Raw genomic sequence first — 21,566 nt, forward strand, 5'->3', positions numbered from 1 at the left:
TCCACCCTGATTAGTGAACAATGTTAAGATTTCAACTGCATAAATAAGTCAAGAAGGTCAGAATTTCCCTCATTAATAAACTCTCTGAATTATATCTACTGATCATCATCTCCTCACAACCAATGGTTCAGAAATGCACAATACACATCAATGGAAAATGTTAACTTGATTGGATTGTTGTGAATAAGGATCAAATGTCTAAATTTGGCTCATATCCTTTCTTTTACTTCCTGTTCCATCTTTTATTCCATGGTGGAAATCACTGCGACCATCTGCTGCCAGGCTTCTGCTAATGTTACATCTAAGGGTTGATTTTTAAGATCTCTTAACATCTGCGGGTTGTCCTCTTCCCTAACTGTTTGGAGATCCCTGGGCTCTGCTTGGCTCAGTGGGTGAAACCACATACTCTTGCTGTTAGGAATCCATTATCTTCAGCTCCACGGTAAAGTCTGTGCCAGCCACACTTTGGAGCAAGCATTTGTTTACATAGCTCAGAAACCGAACTGTAGATTGTTTTCTTCTGTGTGTTTCCTTGACCTTGTAAATGGCGTGAAAGTTGGTGCATTTAGGGTTCCGAGCTGGTACATTGTCTCAGGAACACAGCTTAGCTACTTTGCTATTCCCGAACATTAACGTTTTCCTTTACATGTTTATTTCAGATCGTGCAGTGAAGCCATCTTTAGCTTGGAAGATTGACTTTGATTCGTAGAGGACACTAGGATTGAATCTGTTTGCATGGCGTGGTTTAAGTTGCAGACGTTCATGTCGTTTTGCCTGTCGGGCCTCATAGCAGTCACGCTGCTGCTGCAGCCTCCTCATGTGGACGCAGATACAGCGGGCCCGACAAGTTCCCCCAGGCAAAACAAATCCTGCGTGGGCAGCTATGAATGCAAGCAAGGTGTCATTCTGCCCATATGGTACCCGGAAGACCCGTCCCTGGGGGATAAAATTGCCAGGGTTATCGTCTACTTCGTGGCGCTGATCTACATGTTCTTGGGAGTCTCCATTATCGCTGACCGCTTTATGGCATCGATTGAAGTGATTACATCGCAGGAGAAGGAAATCACCGTGAACAAGCCGAATGGAGAGACGACCACCACTCTGGTTCGCGTCTGGAATGACACCGTGTCTAACCTGACCCTCATGGCTCTGGGTTCGTCGGCTCCAGAAATCATGCTTTCCCTGATCGAAGTCTGCGGCCATGGCTTTAAAGCCGGCGACCTGGGCCCCAGCACAATCGTAGGCAGTGCCGCTTTTAACATGTTCATCATCATCGCCATCTGCGTCTACGCCATTCCCGATGGCGAAACGCGGAAAATTAAGCATCTGCGCGTGTTCTTTGTCACGGCAGCCTGGAGCATCTTCGCCTACATCTGGCTGTACATGATCCTCGCCGTCTTTTCCCCGGGCGTTGTGCAGGTCTGGGAAGGGCTGGCCACCTTCCTGTTCTTCCCAATTTGCGTCCTGCTGGCCTGGATCGCTGACCGGAGGCTCCTCTTCTACAAGTACATGCACAAGAAGTACCGCACCAGCAAGAGCAGGGCTCTGGTCATCGAGACCGAAGGGGAGCCCCCTAAAGGCATCGAGATGGATGGCAAGCTGGTCAACTCGCATGTCCTGGACGGCATGCTGGTGGGCCTGGAAGGCAAAGAGGCGGACGAGTCTCGCAAGGAAATGATTCGCATCCTCAAGGAGCTGAAGCAAAAGTACCCGGAGAAAGAGCTGGACCAGCTGGTGGAGATAGCGAACTACTACGCCCTTTCCCACCAGCAGAAGAGCCGGGCCTTTTACCGCATCCAGGCCACCCGGATGATGACCGGAGCTGGCAACATCCTGAAGAAGCACGCAGCCGAGCAGGCCAAGAGGAGCACCAGCATGCACGAAGTGAGGGCGGACGCTCTCGAAGACCTGTGCTCCCAGGTCTACTTCGAGCCGTGCGCCTACCAGTGCCTGGAGAACTGCGGGGCGGTCTCGCTGACCGTGGTCCGCAAAGGGGGCGACATCTCCAGGACCCTGGTGGTGGACTACAAGACCGAGGACGGCTCGGCCAATGCGGGCGCCGACTACGAGTTCAGCGAGGGGACGGTGGTTTTCAAAGCGGGAGAGACGCAGAAGGAGATCACGGTCGGCATCATCGACGATGACATCTTCGAGGAAGATGAGCACTTCTTCGTGCGCCTGAGCAACGTCAGGGTGCTGGAGCTGGAAGATGCCCTGGAGCCAAATAACGTGCCCTACCCCAAAGCTTTAATCGTTTCCCCGCTGATTGCAACGGTGACTATTTTAGACGATGACCACGCGGGCATCTTCACCTTTGAGAGCGATGTCGTCCGTGTGAGTGAGAGCATCGGGGTGATAGAGGTGAAGGTGCTGAGGACATCTGGGGCCCGCGGGACAGTCATTGTTCCCTTTAGAACAATAGAAGGGACGGCCAAAGGGGGCGGCGAAGACTTTGAAGACACTTACGGAGAGCTGGAATTTAAAAATGATGAGACCCTGTAAGTAGTGCTCCTCTCCTTTCTCCTTGAATGTCTGTGTTGATGTGTCGTTGAAGAAGCAATTATCAAATACTTGTTTTTGTTCAAAATGCAGTCCTTATGGTTCTGCTCATTCGGGATGAAAGAACCAACCAGTGCAATTCGTGGGGAAACGCACACACACACACACGCATCTGAAAGGGTTCTTCACTAAAAGCCATGTTGTGATTTAGTATTGTCACAAAGATGAGAGCTTACTTTTATACTCGAATGCATTAGCTTCATCCCTGGAGAGTTAGAAGCGTCACAACACAATCGTCTTTTTAAGACCCAAGAAAATGTACAAGATTTGCAACATGTTATGCAGCTGGGCATTGACTGGTTCACACGTTGTTTCCCAAGTGTTGGCTTGCTGAGCATCAAAGATTGCAAGGAAACCAAGGCCACTGGTTTAGGCACAGTCCTGCTTACATGTTTGAATGTTGTTCAGCTGGTGGAATTCAGGGCAACTTTTCCAATTAGATTGTGTGTCAGTGTGCAACCTCCCTTCTATTATATTTATTGCCATGGACACTACACGTCGTCAGATCTGTCCCTACGATCAAGTGCCGAAACCTGCTGATGACTGAGCAGCAGCCTGATTGCTCTTACAGGCCGTGGTTCAAATCTCCAGTAAATGGTCACAATCACGTTCGTGCTGTAATGTATGTGTGTGTTGTCCAAAGTTCCTTCCATATCAATAGCTAAATCAGCATAATTCAATGGTTCGAAGTATATGCGTAAGATAGTTGCAGTGTTCATGAACAAGTATCTGTAATTTTTTACGTTTATTTAAAACTTCTTTAGCCTGAAGCACAAAAAAGGGGCCTCAGCCCCAGCACTGACTTGGTTGGTTTTTACTAACTGTACCCCTTTGGGGAATGATTCCCACATTGTGCCTGGAGACCTGGCTACACAGAGTGCCGTGGTCCACAATAATCCAGCATTAATCACCAGAGCCTGAAGTGACCAAAAGCCCGGTTACACTTGACCCTATTGTTTTCCTCCTGCTGCTACTATAATTACTTTAATTTACTTGTAACTCTGTTTTAATTAGTCATAGTTCAATCAGCCATAACCAAGTAGGATGCACCTATGCGGCTAAATCTGTAGCTGGTCTTACATACCAAAAGCAGATCAAAACAGTAAAGAAACCAATTAATAAGAAAGACCAAAAGCATTAAATCAGCCGTTTGAAGAAAGGCTTATTTCCTGGCAATCCTTCTCTCTGTGATGTTTGAGAACATTCAGGCCCAGTCGTGAATTAATTTCAATTGATTACACTGCATGGCTGCGCTGATTCAAGGAAGATTTTATGTTTTGTCAGGTGATGCCTAAGAAATTTGCACGGGAACCTAAGTATTCTTCACTACAGGGACATACAGATTAGGAACATGAGTAGACCAGCTCAGCCGTTCAATGAGATAATTGCTGATCTGGTTTCCCTATAGCCGTGCACTCTTGTTGACCTTACCATGCTCTGCCTTGAAAATACTCAAGGACTCCTCTTCTCCCACCTTTTTGGGAAGAGAGTTCCAAAGACTCCTGACCCTCTTTGAGAAAAAAAAAGCAGCCTCAATGTCTCTGTTTTGAATGGATGAGCCCTAATTTAAAATAGTGACCTTAATTCCCTGGCAAAAGGAAGCATCTTTCCCATACAGACCTCAGGATCTTTTGTGTTTCAACCAAGGGCCTCTTACTCTTCACACCCTACCGACACAAACCTAGCCTATTCAACCTGTTGTCGTAAGACAGCTAGTCCTCAAACAGTGCCCAGTCTGTTTGTGCTGTTTGTTCCTCTGAGTGGTACTCATAGACTACGGGAGAATTACCTTAAGAAAGATGAACAACTCTGGAAGCTGTGGATATAATATTTTGATGAAGTGTTTAGACAAGCTGAATGTAAGTAGTTTTGTGATTCTCAGGAATCAATTATTAAATATGCAAGTTTGTAATCTTAGAAGTATTGCTTAACCACCAGACTTCCTCAGTAAGCTTGGACTGGCAGCCACTGGGGTATGTGTACCCCTCGGCAGGGGCGGGGGGTGCGGTACAGTAGATGTCTTTAGATGGTACTCTCTTCTTAATTGTGCAGTGGCAGATTTTCAGGTGACATGTCCCATTTTATGCCCCGCTCTGGAGTTCAGGGGCTTCCAAATACAATTGCACCTCAGGCCAAGGTGCTGCCACTCACCTTCTCAATGCTCCTTCAAACCACATGTTGCTTCTCTCCCTTTCTTGCTGCGCAGCTGTGATGCAGTGCTGCAGAGGACAACCTGCGATCGGTGGAGAAGTGAGTGGTGGTGCAGGAGCATGAAAAACTGGTTGGTCTGGTGGTGCTGTTGGTCCGTCACCAGTCAGAGAGGGAGAGGCAGGGGGCTGCTGGGTTTGCAAGTCAATAGACCTGCTGGGGCAGGCACGCTGTGCCTAGCCAAGACCAACACCCTGGTGGAACCATCTCTCAAAGGAGAAAGGTGGGGGGAGCGGTGCAGTTGGGGACAGGGGCTACCGAGTGGAATTAAAAAAAAGACAATAGATCTCATAACATGTTATTATGATGACTTATGTGATGTGTCGTCATTAGAGAGGTAGTTGCCTCAGACATTGCATGTAGGGGGTATGCAAATCGGAATTGGGGTAAAAAGCTAGTAAGCCCAAACAGTGTGGGAATCAATAGGCTTGCATGTGCTGCTGTGCTTTTCTGTTGCAGCTGCTAATTGTGTGAAGTCATAGGGCAAGACAGAGCAGCACTAGTTTAAAGCTGTATCATTAGAGCTGGGGTCAGGAGGGATGTTTCCATAGAACTTCAGCCTTCTACCCTCCTAAAAGGCAGGACTCCATCTGGAGTACACTACTTGCAATCCAGCCCTCTCGCGGCTGCATCATGAAGACATTTCCATACTGTTATCATCCGCCTCTGAGGAAAATAGGACCGGGGAGTGATTCTGCTCTCAGTAGCTTGTCCTGCTGTCTCCTTAATAAATTACTTGATGTTTCCAGGAAGTGTTCATATGGGGATCATGTCTATAGATAGCTTTTGCTGAATTAAACGCAGAAATGCATTCACTGATGAATTGAATCAAAGATTATTCAAACATGCTAAGTGATAGGTATCGCAAATATTTAATTGCAATTATTCTTCATTGACAAGACAGTTACGTTTTTATGCATGGTCATGTAGTTAGTGTACATGTCAGAAAGCAAGCTGTGCAGATGGCTCAGTACATTGACTCTGATGAATCAATTGATGTGCTGTGTGGTTCTATTGCAGTAATATTGAATGTTATTAGCTCTGTTCTGTTGCAGTAATATTGAATGTTGTTAGCTGTGTGATCATAGTTTCATGCACTTCTGAATACCTTATCTTCAGATCAGCAACATTACAAGCATTTTATTTACATGGTAAAAATCTATTTAAGCCATTTTTTTTAAATCCAAGAGATGAATTCCTTGTTCAAGCAGTTGAAATTTTCTGCTGTTCGATATACAGCAGCATTTTAAAATGATGGTTTCATTATTCTGGGTATTCTAAATGTCATGATAACTTCAAGCAGGCCTGTATGATATTGGTTTTTACAGGAAGATTATACACTAGACTTAAAGATAAGTTCAACTATTCACTGTACGTAACAGCATGGAGGGAGACCTAATTAGTACCTTTGTGAACGTTTAAAGAAAAGAGCCACATGTGAATAGAAGAAGTTTTTTTTTGCAGTACAGGCTCCGAGTTAATAATGTCTAACCATTCTGCGCTAACTCACTCCTCCATCAATGGAAATTAAAGCATTTTTAAAGGATGCAAAAGCTGAAATTTGTGAATTGACAGTAAAAACAACATTTATAGCTGTTAAAATAATTACAAGTTAAAAAGGTGGAAGTTATTGAAAGAGGTATTTGACTCTGTAAATACATTTGAGTTTGCCCAGATGTTTAGATTCTGTGCAGTTCTCAGAACGCTTTTGTTTTTGACTGCACCGGTGGGACATTAGTTCTCTATTAAAATAGGAAAATCTTCAGAGATAGTTCCACTTGGCATTGTCCACAATCTACATTATTGCAACCGAGCATTTTATTTAATATTGCCTGAAGACGTTGCTTGAGGGATTATTGAAAAAGGAATTTATTTCAAGATTTCTGGAGTAGTTTCTCGAAAGAAGTAATGGACAAATCCTTGTGGACATTGGTTTTTTTTAGTAAAGGTCTTCTAAAAATCACATGACTGGTGCTAACTGGTTTCTTTGCATTAAAGTCCACTGGGGCAGGTCTTGAACTTTGACTAGCTTGGAGATGTTCTTATAAACAACCGAAGGGAAGACAGCTCAGGTCTCCTCACTTGGGAGTTTGACAATTTGTCGCATTTCCATCTGGAACTGGAATCACTTGGGAAACCTCATATGGAGTCTGGCCATACCAAGTAGTTAATCTCCTACCAAAACAAACTTCGATTCAGACCCCATGTCAAAGGTGGCTAATCCTTTAATAGCCATTTTAAACTGCGAGTCAATCTGTGAACTCAGAAACTCCACAGAAATGACTGTAGCTTCTAAAAGGCAGATAGATTTTCATAGCAGCATCATTGTAGCCCTAGGGAAAATGTCAACAAAAGTTTTGTTGAAACACCATGAAACCATGCTAATGGTCTTTTTTACATACCTGCAATCTGATCAATGGTCCAAAAGAGACCTTTTCTAAATGGGCACTACTAGCAGCAAACTTGTCTTTCAATGTTTAAGGAATGGAGCATTTAAGAAGCATAATGTTGTGGCACTCAAACTGAGCTTATCTGCCCCTCAAGGATGATTAAAATTGGAGGCTCTCGACTGAAGTGATTGCATGCTGCTGGGCAAGGTGCTAAACTGCCAGACCAAAGATGGCAAGACGGTAGTGTAGTAGTAACTTTACGAGACCGGGAATCCAGATGCCCAGGTTAATTCTCTGAGTTTATGGATTCAAATCCCGCCATATAACAATTTAAATTGCTTTTGTAATGGTGATCATGATAACTTCATTAATATTCTTTTGGGAAGGAAATCTGCCATCCTTATTTGCCCTGGCCTACGTGTGACTCCAGAGCCACAGCAATGTGGTGTAGAGATTGTAATGAGGTTAGTCAGGTAGACCTCATGGAATGTGAGTTTCCTGATTGGGGCTGTTAGTCTGATCCAATCAGGGAGCCCTGGCTGACAGATATAAACAGGAGTGTCAGAAGTTTTGCTCACTCTGAGGGCTGGCTTTGAGGGAGTTGGATCAGTGTTGAGGACACTCCACATGTAAGTAAAAGGTGATGGGACATTGGCCTCTGTTGAGTTATTCCACCTACCCTTTTGCCATCATTTCACTCAAGGCTGGATATCTCTGCTGATTAAATAAATGTGACATAAAACACAAGCTGTTGTGTGCCATATCTTGCCCATGTATGACCTGGTACATTTTGAAATCACTTCCAAAGGTTCTGGGACACAATTCAGCCATATAGCTGCTAATATTCTGGAAAGTTTCCTCCTGCTGCTGCTAATTTTGGGTTGTTATAATCATCAGATTTTTAATCTGAATTGGTCCTAGTTCTGTAGTTTTAAAATATTTTAAACCATGATAATATTGAGTTCTCCTCTTCATGTTCTTGTCCTGCCTTGCATTTTAATTCAGTCACAGTAATATTTTGATATTTTAAATTACTCAAAGACTCTAAGCATCCAACTCAGTGAGAAATGTGAAAATAGGTTCTTCAGCTGCTATCTCTGGGGAACACTGCAGTTGAGGGCCTTGGGTCAGCAATCTACCAGGCCACCAAATAGTCTGGTGCTTTTGCATTTTTAATCTGTATTTATTACCTGATGTAGATGCTGGTCAGCCAGTGATGCCCATGTCTCAGGTGAATAAATATAAAATAAGTCTTAAGACTTTACTGATGCATTGTTAGGATGTGAAGCTACAATTTAAATGTGAAGAGTTGAATTTTGGTAAAGCAAATCAGGCCAGAATATACACTTAATGGAATGGTTCTAGGGAGTGTTGCTGAACAAAGGAAACTTTGGGGTGCAGGTCGCTTGAAAGCGGAATCATACCTAGACAGAGTGGTGAAGGAGGCATTTAGTCTTGAGTATAAGAGTTGGGAGGTCATTTTGTTATCTTGGATTCTCCAGCATCTGCAGTTCCCATTATCAGTTGTTAAACTTGAAAGGTTTTAGAAAATATTGACAAGCATGTTGCTGGGATTGGGTTTGAGCGAAAGGGAGATGTTGAATAGTCTGGGGCTATTTTCCCTGGAATGTTGGAGGTGGAGGGGTAACCTGAGATGCTTATAAAATCATGAGGGGCACGGATAGGGTGAACAGACAAGGTCTCTTTCCCAGGGCTTGGGAGGCCAAAACTAGAGGGACTAGGTTTAAAGTGAGAGGGAAAAGATTTAAAAGGGACATAAGGGGCAACTTTTTCAGAGGTTGGTGCGTGTATAGAATGAGCTGCTGGAGGAAGTGGAGGCTGGTACAGTTACAACATTTAAAAGTCATCAGGGTCCGTTCATGAAGAGGAACGGTTTAGAGTGATATAGGCCCCATGCTGGCAAATGGGACTAGCTAAACTTAGGATATCCAGTTGACATGAACGAGTTGGACCGTGATGTACAACTCTATAGATGTAATCTAGATGCCGATGGAGAAAACCTGGCTATAATCCTGTCTTTTGAAAGAAATATCGCCCCCCCCCCCCCACCATGGGGAGCATTGTGATGGGTAACTTGCATTGTACCATGTCATGGATAATGATATTCTAGAATATCCACTAACAATGCTCTAACAAACTTTAGAAATACTTGATTAAATATTGATTTTTGAATACTTATGGCCAATTGGATCTTCTGTGATATACATGGTGCAAGATTTGACTGTCGTCAACTGCCACAGTAAAGAGCTTACGAGCTAGCTTGCTTATCCAAGGATCTAAACCTATGGAATCCCATCCACTACAGCATGCCCCTTTCAACTTGAATCTAGTTCTGGGCATCCAAATAAAATAACTTGATGGCTACTATATTCCAGTATGATTCAGTGCCTAAAATTACAAAATCAGGAGTGGATCATAAAAATCTACATAGCTATATCATGGATGAAAATAGTGACAATTGCCATAAATTGTCTTATTAGAAGATCAACAGTGATAAGAGTTTACACATGCTGCACTTCTGTTACCACTTCCCCTTTTGTTTTAGTTTGCTATTATTCTATAAATGCATAGAATCAAATATCTTTCATCTTGCTGTATTTGTCGTACTGTTTGAAATGGTGTAATCCTGTGGTGTTAAACTGGAAATGTCAGATAAAAAGACATTCTCAAGGCTGTTTAGATTGACAACATGTCGAATTGAACATGTTGGAGGCCGCTGTAATCATAAAAAAGAAAAATGGTGCTTAATTTTCAAAGGCCTGGTCTTGTTGTCTTTTCTTCTCCAGTATGAGGTGACAGTGTCATCTCTTGACATGGTAAGACTCTACAGTAGCAGTACGTAAGTTTTTTAAATTCTTTGAGGTGTAGGTACCGCTGGTGAGGCAACATTTGTAGCTCATTCCTGATTGTTTTGTGACCAATTAATAGTCAACAACATTGCTATGTTTTTGGAGACAAAGGGACCTTGGGGTATGTGTTCTCTTTAAAGTGGAGTCACAGCTAGACAGGGTGATGAAGGAAGCATTTGGTACATAGGCCAGACCAGATAAGGATGGCAGATTTCCTGCAAGGACAGTCATTACCCAAGATTGAGTTATCAAACAATCAGTAGTTCCATAGACACCATTACTAAGATAACAGGCACAATCTTATAGGATCCTGAGTAACTTCAGCTGTGGCAAAACTTGTGGCAGCATCTCGTGAGCAGTCCATCGAGGTCTATCTGAACATCTGGGGCATCTTTCTGCATCCTTTATACCTAGCGCAGGAGCAGAAGTGGACTAGCCATATAAATGCAGTGGCTATAAGGGCAGGTCAGAGGTCAGGAATCCTGAAACGAGTAACTAACCTCTTCATCCCTCAAAGCCTGCCCACAAAGTATAAATCAGGAGTGTGATGGAATGGCCCCCACTTGCCTGAATGAATACACCTTCAATGACAATCAAGAAGCATGACACCATCTAGGACAAAGCAGTCCGTATGATTGGCACCCCGATAAACACACATTCACACCCTGCACAACGCTCAGTACTAGCAAAGTGTACTATCTGCAAGATGCACTGCAGAAATTCAGAGGTTCCTTAGACAGTACCTTCCAAATTCATAAGCAAGTGTGTCTGGAAAGATAAAGGCAGCAGATACATGGGAACTCCACCACCTGCAAGTTCCCCTCCAAGCCACTCACCATCCTGACTTGGTGTCCTTCAGTGTCACTGAGTCAAAATCCTGGAACTCTCTCCTTCATGGCATTGTGGGTGTACCTATAGCACATGAACTGCTGTGTGTCTAGAAGGCAGCTCTCCATCTCCTCGTGCAATCAGAGATGGGCAATAAATTCGGACCCAGGCAGCAAAGCGCACAAGTCCCAAATCAATAAAAAGTATCATTCTGTAATTGTGAGGCTGATAGTACCATTAAAAATGGTCACTTATATTTGATTAGGGAAAGGGAGACTTAATATCTCGAAGGTAAAATATACATATCATACTGAAAGATTCACTAAGCTCCTCACTAGCTTCTTCTCAAAATGGCTCTGTGTACCTTCTAACACAGTTCTATGCACTGTCAAAACTAAACTGTGTGAAAATGTACAGGTTAATGAAAAGTAAGTAATAAACATTTGCAATAATTTTGCCACATTCTAGTTTTCCATTATCAGCTGTGACAAATAAAACATTAATCTGACATTTCTGTTTTCACAAATGCTGAAATACCTGCTGTGTGCCCAAGATATCTTACAGATTTTTCTTTTAATGTTCAGATTCTCAACAGTTGCATTTTATTTCATGGCTCCTTCATGCTTAGTTAGTTGGCGGGGAAGTGCACCTTCCCATATTGCGCACAATTCCGAGGTGGCGAGTGAATAGTGGACCAGTTGTGCCTCTAATGCCTTAAAGGGGCACTGTCAGGAAAAGAAACATTAAAAGCAAATGTAAAATAGAACTTTTAGAAAATCATTGTGGGTGGATTCATGCACTGCAGCCACTGGTCAGAGGAAGGATTTTTAGGGTTGCAGTTCCTGAGGGAGGCTTTGGGAGCTGAAATTCCATCTGAGCAGGGGGGCACTCTGGGACTCACCCCATACTTGAACCTTATCTAGTACTGTTATGGACGAGCACCATTGTCTCAAGTCAGTGAAAGGTAATGGCCGCAAGCTGGACATCCATCGACACACGACTTGACTTGTGTTTGATTGGCGCTCTCCAATGAGAAGACCATGTTCCAAACTTTGATCAGGTCCTGGTAAGAGACAAGCAAACACTGGCAAGGAATCACAAGGACCCCCTCCAATCTTAGAACAGGAGGTGTGAGTGTCATAATTCAGGCAGGGATTCTGGGGGAAGAAACATGTATCAGGATACACTATCCAGGAGGTGCTCAATGCAATGTTTTGTTACCTGCTATAAAGGCAGAAAGTCATCACATGAATGCAAACGTCTTGTTGGATCTTAATCCTTCTCCAGTTAGTAGCAGCAGCTGTTAACCCCAGTAGGGCAGGCACATACATACACTCAATTGACATGGCATTTACAAAATTAACAACTCAGGATTTTCCTGTGCTTAAAGAACAGATTGGAAGGTCCTCAAAAAGGACTCGTGAGTTTGAATAATTCCCATGACCTTTTGTTTTAGATTTTCCCCCTGTTTTTATTTTATGTAATCAGGTAATAGAACAAGAAGGTGCAGCTTGAGGCAGTCACTAATGAAAGGTCATCATGCTGACCTCAGTCACTGTTGAAACATTTGGAACCACTTGGGGGCATGATACCAGAAAGGGAAAAATCAGTGTTAGCCCATAACTTGCTGTAAGAGATGAAAGAAAACTGGCCTAGAGGCCACTATGGACTTGATGTTGATTCACATACAAAGCAATTACTAATTACTTGATGAGCCTCTACATGTTGACATTTAGAGTCATATGGACCAAATGCAGGCAATTGGAATTAGCTGAGTGGACACTATGGTCAGCATGGACCAGTTTGGGCTGAAAGGCCTGTTTCCATGCGGTATTACTCTATGACTGTCTTTCATCATGACAGGGCCTCGTAGACTCTGCTATGGAATCATAGAAAGTTACAACACAGAAAGAGCCCATCAACTTGTGGTTTTTGGAGGAGCATTAAATAAATCAGTCCCGTAACCCCCAACTTTGTCCATAGCTGCGTAAGTTCTACGTTCTCAGGTAGCAGTCCAAAACCTCTTTAAATAATGTATGGACTCTGCTCCCACCATGTTTTCGGTCTGACTGTCCCAGGTCCCAACAACTTGTGAAAGATTTCTCCCTGTCTTCCTACAGTGAATACAGTTCTCGCCCACTCAATCTTTCCTCATTCGTCAGTGCTGCCATCCCAGGAATCAGTTAGGTAAACATTTACTGCACTCCTTTGAGAGAAAGAGCATCCTTCTTCAGGCTAGGAGACCAAAATTGCACACACTATTCCGGGTGCCGCCTCACCAAGGCCCTGTTAAGTGCAGCAAGCCATCCCTGTTCCTGAACTCGAGTCCTGTCACTTTGACGGGCAACATCCAGTTTGGCTTCTTGACTACCTGCTGCACCGGTGTGTTCACTTTCAGCAACTGAATAACCTACAGTCTTTCCATATTAATGTTCTGAACTTTGTTTGCCATGCCCCTAACCATTTCACTGTACTGATTATATCATCCTGAACCCTGCCTGCTCCCACTATGATTGATCATTTTGTCATAACCCATACTGCCTGCAAACTGTTCTGGGTCATTTGAAAAAAAAAATTCTGTGGTTCTGCATTGTTAAGTTCGAGCATTTGAGAGAAAGTAGCATTTGCATCTGTGCAATATGCAGGCTGCTCATATTTTTGTATTTTGTGATAGATATCTCCAAACAAGCTAATAAAAGCACGATACTGGGGCTGCTGGAATTCTGAAACAAACACAGTGAATGCCAGGGAAACTCAGCAGCTCTCCCAGCATCTGTGGGAAGAGAAACAGAGTTAGCATTTTGAGTCCGGTGCGACTCTTCTTCAAGTCTGACACTCTTGATAAGACAAAGCTGTGGTCCAATCAGATTTTCTGGTAGCTAAGGGGCAACACTCTCAACCTGAGGCCAGTTAATGCCCCTCTAAGCATAACACAGCTGGGGCAGGGCAGCTGGCATCAACTGGCATGCATTCTCTGTTGATTCAACTGGTGGCAGGGAGGGAAGCCTTGCCATGCAAAAAATCCTGGTCCATATCTCTAATATGGACTATGAGAGCTCACCACCACCACCTCCAAGGCATTGAGGGATAGGCAATAGCACACTGGCCTCACCAGTGATATCCACATCTCATGAAGGAATAGAACAAAGTAATACATCCCAAATGTGTATAATTCACACAAAGAAATTTACATATTCTACAAAGAGGGTCTTTTGTGTAACGTGTGTTTGTGCAACTCTACAGTGGATGTTAGGTCAAGTGTCAATAGGGACATACTAGTTGGATGGAGCAGCTTTACTGATCATGGGGATTTGCTTATCCAACCTGGCTCCTTTTAACATTGAACCTAGCAAGCAACTTGCCGATTGTCAAGAACTCTCAGTCAATCCTTCCCCTCTTTGACAGAAAGGTTTTGTACTTCTGAAGACTAGGGGAGAGGAAGTACCATCCTTTGTGAAGAATTGTGAATCTTCAGTAAATCTTCCCCGTGGCCGATGTTTCCAGTGGGTTTGGCCTAGAGATGCTTGGCTGGCTTTTTCAGCGAGGGCCTGGCTGTGAGGTTGGTTTTGATCTGCTGCAATGCTGCCCGCATTACAGGACTCTCCGCCCAGGCAACATGGTATGGCCCAGAAGTGTAAACAGCAGAGTTTGCTGGTGAGGTATTTCTGTCCGTGGCTGTGAATGTGGTGCTGTTGCAGCTCTGTGAAATACACTTCAGGATGCCTGACGTCAGAGACTAAATCCTCTGCACATACTCTGCATGGTTCAATTGACAGAGCACCTGGCTGACCCGATCTCATTTCTGCTGATTGGTAGATATTCTGTGGATCATCTGCTTCAGACTGGAATAGAATAAAGTTCTAATATCTGTTTCTCACTTTGCCTCAGAACGCTGGAGCTCCAGAACCCGGCCGTCAAAACCCTTCCCGTGGCTTCACTTTATTTTGTGCTGCTTTGATGAAAGCATTTTTTCTCAGGCCGGCAAGAATCTAGTTAAGCAACATCCGTGGCTCTTAAGATTCTAACAATATCAAGTTTTGACAAGCCTTAGTTGCCAGGTGACCAGGCCATTTCAGATCTCCAACACCCTGTGCTAGTTTGCTTTAGATACACTTGTTGGCTTTGATTGAGGGAAAACTGGGCAGTGCATTGATCTGGAAGTTGCCTTTTCACTTCTCTGATTTGCACTTACACCAAAATGGGAGGGCAACCTCTGTTCTTTTGCTGCCTGTCGAAGTTACATATGAAGTAGGTTGGAAATGCTTCAGCTCTTCAGAAGCACTCCAGACCAAGGAATGCTCAGGGATAAAACAAAACTGTGGATTCTCTCAATCTGCAGCAAAAACAGATTGCTGGAAAACCTCAATTCTGGCCGCATCTGTGGAGGGAAAGCACAGTCACTTTCTAGGATACAGTGATGCATTTTCAGTATTGTACATACAAGCACATGCGTGCGCGCGCACACACAGCCATTGTGTTGTCTTGTATCTGATCACACTCTTCACTGTTTTATCTGGTGAACACTGTCCCTCCCCTCATACAGCTCTATCTGGTGTCTTCGCTCTCGATCTCGCTCTCCACGCTTTTTACCAAGTGTCTGCACGCTCTCTCCCTGTTCTGCTTTATCTGCTGCCTGCTCCTTCTGCCAACTGTTTTATCTGATGTCAGCTCCTGCGCTTGAATTGTTTGATCTGATGTATAATCTCTCCTCATGCCGCACGCACACGCATATAGTCATGCTCACCTTCCTTTGATTCTGCCTCTAATTTGGTTCTGCAATGTTGTGACCATTAAATTTCTCACTACTTGACCTAGGACATAGAGTTATACTGTGACAACGCAGTAAGGAGCTGTAATAACTCAACAGGCCAGACAGCATCAGAGGAGCAGGAAAGTTAACATTTTGGGTTGGGACCCTTCTTCAGAAATGGGGAGGGGGAAGGGAGCTGGGAAATAAAGGAGAGGTGGGACTGAAGAAGGTAGGTGGGATGGTAGTAGGTAAGTGTGGGTAGGCAGCCATGGGGATTGATCAGCGAGATGGGAGGGGCAGATAGGTGGGTGACAAGATGGATAGGTTGTGTCAGGTCAAGGAAGCGAGGACGAGAGGGAGGATTGGTCATGGTTTGGGGGGGTGGGGGATTTAAAACTGGTGAATTCCATGTTTAGGCTATTGGCCTCTATACTGTTCCTCCTTAGGCAGCCAAACGACAAGCTAACCTGAAGTTCACCTCCCAATGTTTGGCGGACTGTAGTTTGGCACACATGTTGGCCCACATCGAAATGACCAACACTCCTGTTGGTTATTTCACATTGGGTGGGGTGGCAGCTTTTGTCATTTTCTAAACGTGAGGTTATTTTTAAAAAATTCAAAAAAATGGGTGCCAATCAAAGATTGGCATTTTTGGGATTGGATAAGTTCCAGTTGAATTGAAGTTTAGAGTATTAGCAAATTAGTTTCCTCGCAGAGTCTGCAATGCCTATCCATTGATATCTAACTTTTCAATGTGAATGCAAAATAATTAAACATCTTTCAATTCTGAATTCTAAGAGGACCTGCACCAAATTGGGTGTGTTTGAATTGCCAAGATAACAAAGTGTGGAGCCTAATGAACACAGCAGGCTAAGCAGCATCTTAGGAGCACAAAAGCTGATGTTTCGGGCTTAGACCATTCATCAGAGGGGGATGGGGAGAAGATTCTGAAATAAATAGGGAGAGAGGGGGAGGCAGACTGAAGCTGGATAGAGGAGAAGATAGGTGGGGAGGAGAGTATGGGTGGGGAGGTAGGGAGGGTATAGGTCAGGCCAGGGAGGACGGACAGGTCAAGGGGGTGGGATGAGGTTAGTAGGTAGGAGATGGAGGCGCGGCTTGGGGTGGGAGGAGGGCATCGGTGAGAGGAAGAACAGGTTAGGCAGGCTGGGACGAGCTGGGCTGGCTTTGGGATGCAGTGGGGGGGAAGGGAGATTTTGAAGCTGGTGAAAACCACAGTGATGGCATTGGGCTGCAGGGTTCCCAAGCGGAATATGAGCTGCTTTTCCTGCAACCTTCGGTTGGCATCATTATGGCACTGTAGGAGGCCCAGCATGGACATCTCATCTAAGGAATGGGAGGGGGGGGGAGTTGAAATGGTTTGCAACTGGGAGGTGCAGTTGTTTGTTGTGAACCAAGCGGCGATGTTCTGTAAAGTGGTCCCCAAGCCTCCGCTTGGTTTCCCCAATGTAGAGGAAGCCACACCGGGTACAGTGGATTCAGTATACCACATTGGCAGATGTGCAGGTGAAGATCTACTTGATGTGGAAGGTCATCTTGGGGCCTGGGATGGGGGTGAGGGAGGAGGTGTGGGGACAGGTGTAGCATTTCCTGCGGTAGTAGGGGACAGTCCCAGGTGTGGTGGGTTTGGAGGGCAGTGTGGAGCGGACAAGGGAGTCATGGAGAGAGTGGTCTCTCGGGAAGGCAGATGAGGGTGTGGTGGGAAAAATGTGGTGGGATCGGATTGTAGATGGCGGAAGTGTCGGAGGATGATGCGTTGTATCTGGAGGTTGGTAGGGTGGTATGTGAGGACTAGGGGGATTCTCTTGGGGCGGTTATTGCGGGGGCAAGGTGTGAGGGATGAGGTGCGGGAAATGTGGGAGACACAGTCGAGGGCGTTCTTGACCACTGTGGGGGGAAGTTGCGGTCCTTGAAGAACGAGGACATCTGGGATGTGCGGGAGTGGAATGCCTCCTCCTGGGAACAGATGTGGTGGAGGCTTTGCTATGTGTGTGTATATGCGTGTATTTCTCTATGTATCTGTATGGCGCTGCCTGGGTGTCTATGCATGCGGAAGAACACATTTGCAAGTTGTAGGCACTGAGCAGCACAGGGACTGTTCCCTGCACAACTCTTTTGTGATTGTGCCTGCTCCAGTAAATCGAGCCTTGAAAGCTGACTAGGAAGGGAAAAAAAAGGTCATTTCACATTTGACTTTACTGGCTTGTCAAATACAAGTTGTACGACTCCTCGGACTGGACAAACTACGCAATTGCCTTCCCCCCCTTATGAATAACCGAGAATGAAGCACATTGACCTACTTGAGTTTGCATTCTGCTGCAACGGGGGTATATCGGAGCCAGAGCCAAGGGTTGTATAATGTCAGGAATGTGCACGTGGGCACTTCACCTGGCATCATGCCCCTTGCTGGCAGCTCTATCACTAACACCCTGTCTCTTGCTTCTCCTGTTGCCTCCAGCCTGACAGCTTTTGTGGTTAGTATGATGACTGATGGAGGCACACAGACCAGAGGGCTCCAGGTTTGATTTCTTCTTTTAAAATGTGCTCTAAGAGATCTGCATGCATCTGATGAATGAAAGGATGGGAGAGACCACATTGATGCCATGGGTTTGGACATGTTTGATGTGAAATGTATGGTTTACTCAGTGTTCAGCCCCTTTCATTGTTTTTGTGTTGCCTGTGCACATGTTGTTTACCCCAGAATTAGGCTTGTCTGGCAGCTTCCAAGCTGTAGCATCTTTGCACATACTGACACAGCTCACAGAGACCGTAAGTGTGGACCTTCAGTTAGAACAGATGAAGAGTCAGCCTTTCTATAAAGGGTCCAGACCCAAAGTCTCAACTTGTATGCCATCTGGCTTCTGTTCGTAGAATCTCTTGTTTCCACTGTCTTCTGTTATCATTCTCCAGTGAGTTCTTAGTCTGAGCTAAGTTTTCTTTTCTGTTGTTGCTGATATGCAACATTTCCAATCATCTCATTGCACAGAATTGCACAGGGGTAAGGAGATTGTGCAGGATTCTGGCTCCTTCATGTTATCCCGGCCAGCCTGCTGGACCTGCAGGTCAGCGAGCAGCCAGTGAAGAGAAGTTAAGATTTGATTGTGATGTCAAATAGCTTGCAAACACTGACTGACTGGGCAAACATTAGGGTGTGCAGCTCTCCCTAGCCCCTTGGTGAATCTGACAAGTATCAAGCTATAGAAAAGTTGCATCACTGAAAGAGGCCTTTCAGCCCACTGTAATTGCACTGCCTGCAAAGTAAAACAACTACCGTACTAATCCCACCTTCTTGCCCCATAGCCTGACAGATTACAGAGCTTCATCTTTTTGAGTTGAGGATTTCTGTCTTCATGAAACTGGGCAGCAAATTCCAGGCATTCACCCTTGGGTGAAAGAGTTTGCACTGTATATTCTTTTTCACTGCCTGTCAGAAAGGGAAGAGAGAAAGGGAGCATAAATATGCTGTCAGTTTGGGATTTCTCTTTTGCTCGGTTCCACCAATAGCCTTGAGTTTGTTTCAGATTGACGTTGTCTTTCTTTGCTTTGTGACCCAATTTCTGTCTGGCTGTGTTAATTAAAACAGGATAAAGGCTAGTAGATGAGGCATGAAAAATATACAACAATGTTAACTGCCATTCTAAAAACTTAACCCAGCATATAAAGAAAGCTTAAAGATGTTTTTGTTTGAAAGATACCATGTAAAAGCAATTATTTATACTGTAATAATTTTAAATATTCTGAAGTGGTGCGCAGTGTGGATAATTTGCATAAGCATCACCAGCAGTCTGACATGTACTCCCGACAGATGAATTTAATGATACGAATGCCTATTGAATTAGCCTAAAGCTGGTGCTATTTTTACTTGTGTTCATATTTATGCAACAGAATAGTTTCTTAATGACCAACTTCCCATTATCTGTTGTCTTAGCACGTCAGTGTCTGCAGAGAATTAAACCCGAACTGTGCGTGCAGTGAAATATTAGTTCAAAACTCTGCCTCGCAGCTGGAGACAGGGGCATCATCCTCCGATTGCCATAAATGCCTTGATTTTCAATGTTTAAAGTTTTACCCGCTTGCTCTTTGAAAAGATTTATCGGTGTTGTGAAATCTAGCTATGGTTGTTTTATTTGCAAAGTTGGATGTTCTTCATACATACTGTGTTGCCAATGGGACTTCCAGATTGTGTGCCCAGTTGAGGTATCATTAATGTAGAACATAGAACAGTACAGCACAGTACAGGACCTTTGGCCCACAATGTTGTGCTGACCTATTATCCTACAGTAAGATCTAATTGTGACTCTAAGATTGACATTGTTGACCCTGGAGTAGATAAAGGAATATTGACCAGTGTGCCTGGCCCTTGTTCCTGTTCCATGTTTCTTGCTGTATATGAGCAGCTGTACATGAAGTAAAGGGATATTGTTGATACTTCTGGCTTACTTGCAAGTCCTGAAGAATAGGAGAGAAGCGGTTCTTGCAAATGTTTTGGTTCCGGTGACCCTTCCTCAGTCCCAAGAGTGCTGCATTCTCAGAGATGTTACTTTTTCAGATCAGATATATGGTTGAGGCCATATTGTTTCTGGGAATGTGAAAAACTGAAATACCACGATTTAAGAAGTGCAAGGGGTTGTTTGCCCAGTGTCCTGGCCAACATTCATCTCTCAACCAAAGTGATAAACATGATTTCATTGATTGCTTATGATGTTAGCTGTGTGCAAGTTACCTATCGCATTTTATTTAGAATGCTTCAGTTGCACTTTGTTACCTGTGAAGCACCGTCTGCCATTCTGTGGCCCTATAAGCTGCTTTATTATTGGAAGTTGTTTCTTTTCTTAACCTGATTCATGTTGACTTATCTTCCCATTGACTTCACCTTGCTAGAATTATGAATTTTCTCAGCTATTCAGGGATTGTGACTAATTTGTAACTGATTCAGGTTAGCGGCAAGGATATGATCCACTTATCTGTTTCTCGCTGCTTCGCAAAATCTCTCCAGAGAAACTGACCTGAATGTCTGGGTGTCAAAGACTGGCAGCTAAGTGAGCTAAACAGTTGTCACCCTGAATGAAAAGCATATTGGGCATGGAATGCTCAGACCCTATTGGCAATGTTTTCACCAAAAGAAGAATGTAAATCTCCAGCATCTGCTTATTGAGTGCCCCACCTGGAAAATGCAACCCCTACTCTCTCCTGACAATAGAAACAAAATAACAGTCTATTGCTTGATGCCCTTCAGGTTTTAAAGTTCATTTTAAAAAGAAATATATTTCAGGCATGTGGATGTTGCAGGGAATGTCAGTGTTTAGTGCCTATCCCTAATTGCCCTTAAGATGGTGATGTGTTACCTTCTTGAATCTCTGCAGTCTGTTTGGTGTACATGCACTGACAATGCTGTTAGGTTGGGACCTTCAGGATTTTGATGTAATTATCAGTGAAGAGCCACAATTTCTTCCCAAGTCCAGGTGTCGTGTGGCTTGCTCAGCATTGAGGTAAAGCAAAGCCCTGACCATATCTACCTGGTCTGCCCATGTGAAATCTGCAATACAGTGCTCAATATTAGCTGTGATTGTGCAAATGGACAACATTGGCTGGCTAATCCTGAATGAATGAGGAGTCACGGTGATTTTAGTTAGGTTTGTACAGAAGCTACAAGCACTAATACGCACAGCCCTATTCCTTGCATACAGAAGGAACATGTACACGTACAACACTCATTCCAACTTAACTAACAGGCAACAGTCACTTGCTGGTTCATTGCTCAGGGCAGTGGGGTCATGATGCTCCCAGTAGAGATGGAGAGAGTTGAAGGGACTCTGTATTGAGCTGACAATGTAAAGGGAAGCACCACAGGCTGTTTGATCTTTTATTGCTTCATAGTGTTTTTTTTCAAGGAGAAAAGGCAGTTTGTGATTCCAGACAAGTGAGCCACTTTTCAGCCTGATA

General features: G+C 44.3%; 1 protein-coding gene across 2 annotated transcripts in view; it reads left to right on the top strand.

Moving 5' to 3' along the window:
* The window catches only part of slc8a3 (solute carrier family 8 member 3), a 421,591-nt gene that overhangs the window by 3,660 nt on the left and 396,365 nt on the right, over window positions 1-21,566 (top strand). For both annotated transcript variants that reach the window (XM_048538004.2, XM_048538005.2), the window contains exon 2: window positions 660-2,498. In XM_048538004.2, coding sequence (XP_048393961.1) covers window positions 736-2,498 — 1,763 coding nt within the window. In that variant the 5' untranslated portion in view covers window positions 660-735. The remainder of the gene's footprint in view (window positions 1-659; window positions 2,499-21,566) is intronic.

Source organism: Stegostoma tigrinum, chromosome 10 (genome assembly GCF_030684315.1).
Source record: "Stegostoma tigrinum isolate sSteTig4 chromosome 10, sSteTig4.hap1, whole genome shotgun sequence".
NCBI lineage: Eukaryota > Metazoa > Chordata > Chondrichthyes > Orectolobiformes > Stegostomatidae > Stegostoma > Stegostoma tigrinum.